General features: G+C 47.2%; 1 protein-coding gene across 3 annotated transcripts; it reads left to right on the top strand.

Annotated features, from left to right (window-relative positions):
* The first annotated feature begins 34 nt into the window (after nucleotides 1–34).
* Nucleotides 35–9,043, top strand: LOC121955711 (pleckstrin homology domain-containing family G member 3-like). Of its 3 annotated transcripts, none has more exons than XM_042503770.1 (8): nucleotides 35–144; nucleotides 521–622; nucleotides 719–751; nucleotides 966–976; nucleotides 1,753–2,142; nucleotides 3,795–3,893; nucleotides 4,283–5,780; nucleotides 6,196–9,043. In XM_042503770.1, exons 1-8 carry the CDS (start codon nucleotides 132–134, stop codon nucleotides 7,086–7,088), a joined length of 3,039 nt encoding a protein of 1,012 aa, XP_042359704.1. In that variant the 5' UTR covers nucleotides 35–131; the 3' UTR covers nucleotides 7,089–9,043. The 3 variants fall into 3 exon arrangements, with proteins under 3 accessions (XP_042359704.1, XP_042359705.1, XP_042359706.1); XM_042503771.1 differs by having other exon boundaries at nucleotides 36–144; nucleotides 1,753–2,049; XM_042503772.1 differs by lacking the exon at nucleotides 1,753–2,142 and having other exon boundaries at nucleotides 39–144.
* Nucleotides 9,044–9,658: the final 615 nt, after the last annotated feature.

Raw genomic sequence — 9,658 nt, 5'->3', positions numbered from 1 at the left:
ACACCAGTAACACCAGCACACACACCAGTAACACCAGCACACACACCAGTAACACCAGTAACACCAGCACACACAAAGGTAGAGAAGTTTGATTGTTTCGTGTGTTGCAGGCTAAAGAGGCGATCCTGGAGATGGATTCCTTGTGTAAGTTATTATTGTTTATTGTTTTCATGATGTTTTCTGTGATGTTGTTTTTTTTGTCACGTTGTGTGTTGCTCTCGGTGCCATATTGTTGTTGTTCATCATGCTGTTGTTGTCAGTATTTTTATTGTTGCTGTTTGTCATACAGTTGTTTTTGTTGTTATTGATGTGTTTTGTCGTGTTGTTTTTTATATTGTGTTATTCAGTGTTATATTGCTGTAACTAATTGTGGTGTTTGAGATGTTATTACTGATGCTGGTGTTGTTGATGTTTTTCATGTTGTTTGTTATGCTGTTATTTGTCATGTTGTTGTTTTTCATGCTGTTGTTACTGCTGACGTTGTTGTTGTTTTTGGTGTTGTTGTTGTTTTTCCCTGCAGATCCCTCCAGGTATCGTTACAGTCCTGAGCGGCTGAAGAAAGCTCTCTCCTGTCAATCTGACGAGTTTCAAAAAGACGGTCGTCAGGGGCGACGACAATCAGGTAAACAAACCCCGGCAACATGAAGTACTTCCTGTTTACAGAACTCTGCGTGTTTTTTCTGTCAGTTCACTCGTTTGTTTTCTCTTTTTTCTTCAGAGCCGAACAAACAAACACCGAAGAGCAGCAGAGGTAAACAAACAAACAAACGTGTCTTTAACCGTTACCACGGCGACCTCACTGCCACAAACCGGCCCTGAAGTGATGAAAAACAAAAACAGAAACATAATGAACGAATCAAAGTTTGTCTGATGTTTTTGACGATGTTTACGTTTACGGTCTGTCTTTAACCAATCGACTCTCTGCTCTTCTTCTGCTGCTGCTGGTTCTCCTGTCGACCGCACAGCCGCCATAAAGGTAAGAAACATAAAAACATACATGGACCACAGAAGTGATACTCAACTTACGGCCCGCGGGCCAAATCTGGCCCCTGATAGGGCCCCTGCTGGCCCCTAAACATTTTCTAAATCACAGTAAAGATAAAGTGATTGACTCTGTGAATAGTTTTTGTCCTTTTAGTCTCCTTAAGGTGTCAGAGACATAAAACAGCATCAACATAGAGCCAGAGGAGGATCCCCCACACCCCCCACTGAGGACACAGCTGAGACACTGATGTCCTAAAATACTACAAATGTCTTCAAAGTCTAAGAAACTTTCTAAAATCTTAGAAATGTCGTGAAATAAAGGAAACGTCATAAAATCCTCGAAAAGTTGTGAAATCGGAGAAATGTCCTAAAACTCTGGATACAGGCCTATCCTAAAATTTAGAAACCTCCTAAAATCTGAGAAAAGTTTTTGTGATGGTTTTTAAGATTTTAAAATTATCCTGAGATTGTAGAAATGTCCTCAAACCAAAGACACTGTCCTCCGGTCATTTTGTGAAATCGGCCGCTGAGTTGAGTATCACTGCTGTAGAAATGTGGACGTAGTTTCTGTGACGTCATCCGTAAGTTTGTGACGCTCGCCACGGCTCTGGCGTCATCAGTCATCAGATAAGCGTAAACTTCGCTGTGACGGAGGGATGATGGGTAATGATGGTTAGTCGGTCTTTGATCAAATCCGTGCGTGTATGAGCAGTGTTTGTGCTGAGTCAGCACGTCAGAAACAGATGAGCAGTGTGTGGCGTCCTGCAGCACTCAGACAGTGAGGGCGTGCTCCCCGGGAAACGGCGCTCCCTGCAGCCCGCCACCAGCAGCTCCACGCCGGGCTCCGGCCCGGGCGACTCCGAGGCCGACCACGCCGCCGCTGACAATGAGGAGGAGGAAGAGGAGGAGGAGGAGGAGCTCGGCAGCAGGAAGGACTCTCTGGAGCGACTGCTCTGCAGCGAGGAGGAGGAGGAGGAGGAGGCGGGGACGTTGTCTCCTCAGCGGTCTCATCGGACGCCGGCGGAGGACAGCGAGCCGGACGACCTTCTGCTGGAGGACGAGCAGGTAGACGACTTCGCCAGCTCCGTGCTGGCCGCCATCTCCTGCTGGCACCAGCGGGCCCAAGCTCTGCTCTCGGCGGGGGTTACCATGGTGACGGTGAGGCTTCCTGCTGCCCGCCGGGTGTCCTTCATCCCTCTGCGAGTCCAGCTCGTAACACACTAAAGTCACGGGTAACGGCGAGCGCTTCCTGCCGCTCTGGAGCTCTCAGCCGGCGGCTGCATGAGCTTCATGAGGGACTAACAGCCGCTGAGCTCAGCGTCGGGACGCAGACGCCAACATTTCAGGAAATCCTCCCAAACTCCGAGAACGCGAGGATTTATTCAAATGTTGAGCTGCTCCTCCGAAATAAAACTGAGCAGTTTGGGCTGTAAACACCCGCAGAACATCCAGCTCATCTCAAACCGATCGATCGGTTTAAAAATCAGCACGTTCTCCACAGAGTCTCTCCAGCTGACGGCGCCGTGTGTCCACCGAAGTGTGTTTTCTTTGTGTTGTTTTTTTTCTGGTCACAGAGCTCGACGTTAAGAAAACCCGGACAAATAAACTCTGAAAAAAAGTGAAAAACAAAAACATGATCCTTCACGTTTGTTGTTTTTGGAGCATCAGATGAATTTTCCTCCTGGAGTCATTAAAATACAGCACAGACATCAAATAGGAGCACAGAAAACCAAAAATAATCTGAAGGTCGACTAACGCTAATAAAAAGAGGAAATAAAAGTCTGAGTGGTTCAATCAGACACAACAAAAATCAAAAAACACCTGCAGTGATAACAAAGAAACAGACTGAACAGATAAATCTGTAATCACATAAACTCATTAAACTGAACAACCTGATGGATTTGTAATTAAAGAGATGAATTTGTTACTATGGCGATGAATTCACGGTTAAATAGACTTTATGATTAAAGAAAACAATTGTGATAAAAGAGAAATTGATGATTAAAGAGATGAATTTTTCTCTTTAATCACTAATTTGTGATCCACACTGACCGTCTTCTGTGATTATTTTTCTGGTTTCAGATTAAATCCAGCTGAAAAAATGTTTATCTTTTGAGCCCGTCACTGTCGCCAGCCGTCCAATCACAGTGGAGAAGGGGCGGGACAAAGACCAGCCGTCCACAGAGGACACGCTGTCTTTTGTTTTTAGCTTTGAAAAGAAACACTTTGGTGGACACACAGCCTTAATAAAGAAACTCAGATTTTTGTCTGATCTGTGAGAATTTGGTGGGATTTGAGCAGAATGAGCCGTCGCGCAGAGCTTTACAGCCCAATCAGCAACTGACCCAAACCTTTATGTATGTGTAACCTCACCGGGTGTGCTGCGCTTTGCTGACATGTGACCTGCAGCGTGTGAGGATAAACGCGGCTGGATGTGTGTGTCTGCGGCGGCCTCGCGGTGTTTTGCTTCTTTGCATGTTTGGTTTCGGAGCGAGCGGCGTGCAGCCGAAAAGCAGAGCGGCTGTTCAGGATCCATGATCCCTCAGGATCCATCCTGAGTTAATGTTTCGTAAAGGGTCAGTTCACACAAAACAAACACATCCGCGATGTTTGTGCTCCTCCGAGCATCAAACATCGTATCTGAAGAAAGATTTGGTTTCTGCAGGACGGGTTGTGTTTTGGGTGAAATGGCCTTTTAAAAATGAGAGCGATGCACTTTGGTTTGTGACGTCGGCGTTTTCTCGATGTGAAAACACCAAATGTCACAGACGTGACGTAGAGGTTAATCAGACGTCTTGTGTTTGTTGAAGGAGGCGGACGCTAGTGGTGTCTCCAACGGCTGTGAGCAAGAAAATGGACGACTTCCTGAAGAGGACGAGCCAGGAGGAGCTGAACCGACGAACCAGCAGGTAAAAAAGGTTTGATATCTCATAGTGTGACATCACTTCCTGTCCAGCTTCCTGTGACGTAGAGCTTGTCAGTCAGTGATACTCAACATACAGTTCACAGGCCAAATTTGGCCTCCTATAGGGTGCCGGGTGGCCCCCCAAATATTTTCTAATTCATAAAAAAAATAAAGTGACTCTGAATTGTTTTTGTCCTTTTAGTGTCCATAAGGTACCAGAGACATAAAACAGCATCAAAACAGAGTCCCCACACTACCGACAGAGGACACAAGGGACTGGGGCTTTTATTTGAAGTTTTATTTTATCTCGTTGAAGGTTTTCAGCTTAGTTCAAACTGAAAAGCGTCCCAGTTCTGATGATTTGTCCTGTGTTTGTGTTTTCGTCGTCTGCAGCCCTGCAGAGACGAGCTGCCACATGAGAGGACGTCAGAGTCTGAACAGACAGAAGACCTTGAACCAGAAGCATCCTCTGATCCGAACAGTTTGTCTTCTGCTCCTCCCACGATCTCAGCGTCTCCTCCGAGGTCAGAGGACCTGAAACCTGAAGGAGATCCAGACCCCACAGAGCTGCCGTCCTCCGCCACGCCCGACTCAGATTCAAAGACCCTGAGCAGCGGGGAATCCTCAGAGGACGAGGAGGACGTGAAGGAGGCCCCAGAGAAAGGAGGTAAAACCTCCAGCATCCTCCCGTCCTCTGTCCTGGACAAAGCCAGCGCCATCGCTCAGCACTTCACCAACAGCATCCGGCGAGGCAGCCTGTCCCAGGACGACACACGCTCCCTCAGCTGTGCGTCACCGCGGCTTCCCAGCAGGACCGGCAGCAGCATCAGCCTCAGCGCCGAAAACCCCGACCGAGCTCTGTGCCTCAACAGTATCTGCTCCGATCCAGCAGAGACCTTCGGCATGACGGATTTGACCCTGCTGTCTCCGCGGGACGACAGCCTCTTTGACGCCGACCGAGGCATTCGGAGGAGGCGAGACTCCACCCTGTCGAAGCAGGACCAGCTGCTCATTGGCAAAATCAAGAGCTACTACGAGAACGCAGAGAGCCAGGACGCCTCCTTCTGCCTGCAGCGCCGAGAGAGCCTGACGTACATCCCGACCGGGCTGGTCAGGAGCTCGGTCAGCCGCCTCAACAGCATCCCGAACAGTGAAACCTTTCAGGTGAATCCCTCAAGCTCCACCTCATCCTCCAGTCTGGAGCCAAACACAGCTTTACCCTCAGACACTCGGCGCCACGTTGTCTCCAGCGACTCTTTGGACCCTTTTAAGTCAGAACAGAGGAGCACAGATCCAGAGGATTCAGAGGAGGGCCTCTGGTCCAGATCTCAAAGCCTGCAGGACTATCAGGGTGAGGACGAGGAGTTCAGACCGTCATCTGAAATGATCAAAATCTGGCAGACGATGGAGAGAAAGATCACCAGGTCTCAGAGCGAAGACAGAGGACGAGAACGATCGCGAGAGGCTTTGAGAAGATCCAGAGCAAATAACCTGTCGGACGCGACTAAGTCCACAAGCTGTGACCGCGAGAGAGGAGCGTCTGGCCTCAGCGACATCACAGAGGAGTCCAGGAGTCCGTCGCCTCTCAAGCTCAGAGCCTGCGGTGTGAATCGGACAGGAAGTCTGAAGGACACCCTGAAGGTGTTCGGGGAAGAATCCGGCGGCCTCAGGGCTCCGATTCCTCGAGTCGCTCAGCTGAAGGCGGAGGGGCAAAGACCCGGCGAGGATTCGAACCAACTAGACGACAACTCCAAGAGCAAAGTCCTCCATCTGGCCCGTCAGTACAGCCAGAGAATCAAAACCACCAAACCGGTGGTCCGACAGAGAAGTCAGGGCCTCCTGATGGGCAAGAAGACTTTACCCTGCGTGGTGGAGGAGCGTGAGAGCGCAGGTACGGCGACGTCCGTTTACCATCAGAACAGATCAGCTGATCTGCTGAAGAAGCTTCAGACTGAAGACAGACGTTTTTAGCTGCTTTTTATTTGAACACATTTTCAAAGTTTCAAAGTCTATTTTATTCGACACATTTCTAACGCTCAGACGCACCTTCAGACCAGGAACTGACACCTGACAATTTATTTGTTACTTTTTTTAATGATGCAATTTCAATACTTTTATTAATTATTCTGTATTTTTGACTTATAAAACCTTTGAGCTCAGGTTGTTTAGATTTTTAGAGAAATTAAGTATTTGACAAAATATCATCACAATAATCAGAAATACCACTGTGGTAAAAAAACAAACAAACAAAAAAAAAAAACAGCTGGATGATACTGGAAGTTTCTGACCTGTTTTTTGTCTTGCAGGTAAACCCAGCCTGACTCTGCCGCTCGTGTCTCAGAGCCAGGCGTCCTCTCAGCCGCTGAGCCCTGCAGACCGCTCTGGGACGCCCGGCCTCGCCTGCCGCTCCGCGCTGGCGTCCTCGGGTCAGGCTCGCTCTCGCAGCCCCCTCAGCCCCCTCAGTCCTCCGCTGCCCATCGAGGGCTTCAACTGGCCCGACGTTCGACAGCTCCGCTCCAAATACTCGGAGCACGGCCGCTCCCAGACCACTCCCGTCAGCCGGAGTCGCTCCATCCCAGAGCAGATGTTTGACGGCAGTCTGAGGAGGCACTCCAGCTGCTCCTCCAGCCTGCTGCTCGCCGACGGAGCTTCAGGCGCTCCTGAGAACAAGTCTCGCGGCAGCCGGGACGCCAGCGGAGAGGAACGCAGGAGACGGCTTCAGAGAGCCAATTCTCTGGACCCTCGGCTGAGCGGAGCACAAATGACCGAGCTGCAGAAGCTCCAGGATCAGGCCACTCACGGCGACTACGAAGGTTATTACGTCGCAGCCGAGGCGTCGCTTCCAGACGACCCCGAACACAAGATCGTCGTCGTGGAGAAGTTTCCGGAGCCTGAGTCAGAGGTGACTCCGGCCGCCAAAGAAGACGAGGACGACAGCTACATTCAGATCCGCTCGCCGACTAGCAGGGAGAAGATCTCCATCATGGCCGTCATCGACCGCTGCCGCGTCTATCAGGAGTCCGACGAATACAAACAGAGGGAGGACGTGAAAGCCAAAGCTGAGCCGGGGAGGCCTCCGGAGCCGGACGCCGGCGATCAGGACGACGAGTCACAGAAAATAAACGGCGGACAGAAGACGGACGGTGGGCAGCAGAGCATCGTGAAAAATCTGAGAGAAAAGTTCCAGAATCTGAGCTGAAAAAAACGGCGCCAAAAAACCCAAAAAGTTAAAAAAAAAAACTCTGAATGAGGGAAGCCAAAGACGCAGAAAGCAACCTGAGGAGCCAGTCACCACTCAGACGTGTTTAACCCTTTCAGTGGTGGACAGATGGTCGGCTTTCACAGCAAAACTGATTCCACAGCAGGAAACTGGAGAGGACAACTTCTGCTCAGTTCACGGGATTATCCAAAAATGATGATTGTTTTATTTGGCAAACATATAAAAAAAACAAGATCATGACAGGAAGCGTTTAAATGAAATAAAAGTCCAATTTCACACGGATACATAATCAGAGGTATATCCATACAAAATAATTTGCATGTTTTAAAGAAAACGAATGATCAGAGGACAAAATATCTCCGGTGATATCGGCTCGTTGTACAAAGATCGACAGCTTTCCCAGCATCCTCTCTGGCATTTTTGTGTCTTAAAACGTGTAAATATCTTTCTACAGTCGTCAGAATATTTCTCTAAAGCACCTTTTTTTGTACAGGATGTTATTTTGTGTTCTGGGAGTTTGTGCATTTTTAGGGAACCGTCTCGACACGAAAGGATCGCGCTCACAGTCTCAGCCGGCGTCTCTTCATGCGTCGCCGTGACGGCAGAGAGCGGGCGGATTCAAACTCGTCTTTGTGATTCTTAACCGCTAAACTCGACCGCTCTGAAGGTTTCTCTCTTCAGTCACGTTTCTAAAAACAACTCACAGATTTTGCAGCTGCACAACTTCTGCTGTTATTTTTATATTTGGGGAACAGTCCAACATTTAGGGAGGGATGGGGATCAAAACCCAGGTCTATTGAGGACCCAGCTTCTTTTAAAAAAAAAAAGAATGTTTGAGTTTATCAAAATGTCCTCAAATCCTAAATATGTCCTGTAATCCCGCTGCTACTTTTTGACAAGAAACCTGAATAATGCAGCTGTTTGAGCAAGATAAAGTGGAGAGTAGAGAAAGAATTACGACCTGTTTAACGTCCGATCGTGAGCTCTAATTATACGTCATTAAAACTACGGATGCCAGGATTCTTCAAAGTAAATGATTAAATTAAAATACAGTCGTTTAGATTTAGACAGATATTTATTCTGAACATGTAAAACAAACAGAGAAGATAAAAATCCAACAAAACGGCATTTACAAGACAGCAGTTATAAATGTCGGACTGTTCCTTTGATCCTCAACGGTTTCCCGTTAAGAAACTGTCTGAATGTCGTCTGATCTTCTGATTTAATGAAAATCTCTTAATATTTAAAGACCTTAAAAAAAGTGACTGTATTTAGTGACGATAAATATACGGAGGACCAAACCTGCGTCACGAGGAGACAAATAGATTAGTGGATGATGTAAAAACATCATCAAATGAATACTGAAAGTAAAAAAACTGTTATTTTTTAATTATTTAACTCATAAATGAAATGTATTTCCCTCAGCAGAAGTCTTTTTATATTTTTCCTTGAGTATGTAAATAAGGCAATCACCTAAAGAATTTACCCTCAAATTCTGATTCAGATATTTATTCCACATTAATGGATGTGTTTATATGTTTTTGTGCCTTTAGTTGTTTTTTTAAATTTGTGTTTATTATTATGTTTATCTCAGCGTTTCACTTTGCTCACAAATTTATCTCCTAATGAGTCAGGTTTGTTCTCAAAAGCGTTTTCTGGAGCAGCTTTTGGTTTTAGCAGCTTGCTCAGCGGCACGCTGGCAGATAGGGGACTTGAACCTGTGACTTGAACCACTGGTCCACCCTGCACACGATGTTCCTCACTCAGTCGACCACTGTTAACCTCCCTGTACCTCCTATTTATTTGATCTAATGTAAATAGCAACAAATCTTTATTTCTATAACTGTGGTTATGTGTGTGTTGTATGTCCAAACACGTTTATGTGTCATCAGGAGACATTTGATCAGTTCCTCATTAAAACCACACATACATGACCGGCCGAGTGTGTGTGATGACTCTGTGTGTGTGTGTGTGTGTATGATGACTCTGTGTCTGTGTGTGTGTGTGTGCATAAACAAAGTGACACTGAACACGGTAACATGCACACAACGGCTACTATTTCACCATACATGACCAAATAGTGAGCACACACGGTACCCAGTATGGCTTAAAGGTACAGTCCACAATTTCTCAGAGGGGAAGATTTTCCCTCACCACAAGAGGTCCTCAGAGCACGTGTGTGTGATTTGTGTTGTTTAAAGGTGTCGTGTTAGTAAAAAGGGTGTTTAGTTGCATGTAGAGCTCTGCCTGTGTGAAACATTAGTGAACAAACATCATCTTAGCTTTGGAAAATAATGTGACAGTCGAGCTTCACCTGTGCTGTTGGACCAACGCTGTGTCCCGTCGTTACGTTACAAATCCATGAAAGGAGGGAGGAGCTGTGTTGCTGTGCTGCTTGTTAGCCGGTGGGAGTCTGTTGTGGATGAGCCTGGCTGAGAGGTGTTGTGGTTCGAGATGCAGTCCCTGCTGTGTTGTGTTGCTTTGGTTCAGGTCAGAAGAAACTAATCAGTCTTTATCCTTCTTGAGCTACCAGCTCAGCACTAACTTTG

The sequence above is a fragment of the Plectropomus leopardus genome, chromosome 16, assembly GCF_008729295.1.
Source record: "Plectropomus leopardus isolate mb chromosome 16, YSFRI_Pleo_2.0, whole genome shotgun sequence".
NCBI lineage: Eukaryota > Metazoa > Chordata > Actinopteri > Perciformes > Serranidae > Plectropomus > Plectropomus leopardus.
The sequence above is the reverse complement of the archived record's forward strand: the minus strand, read 5'-3'. Positions and strand labels throughout refer to the sequence as shown.

Excerpts from the sequence above, each read along its gene's own strand:
- LOC121955711 (XM_042503770.1), top strand. Across the intron at positions 623-718 it reads TCAGGGGCGACGACAATCAG|AGCCGAACAAACAAACACCG; the intron begins GTAAACAAACCC and ends TTTTTTCTTCAG. Across the intron at positions 2,143-3,794 it reads CGGGGGTTACCATGGTGACG|GAGGCGGACGCTAGTGGTGT; the intron begins GTGAGGCTTCCT and ends TGTTTGTTGAAG.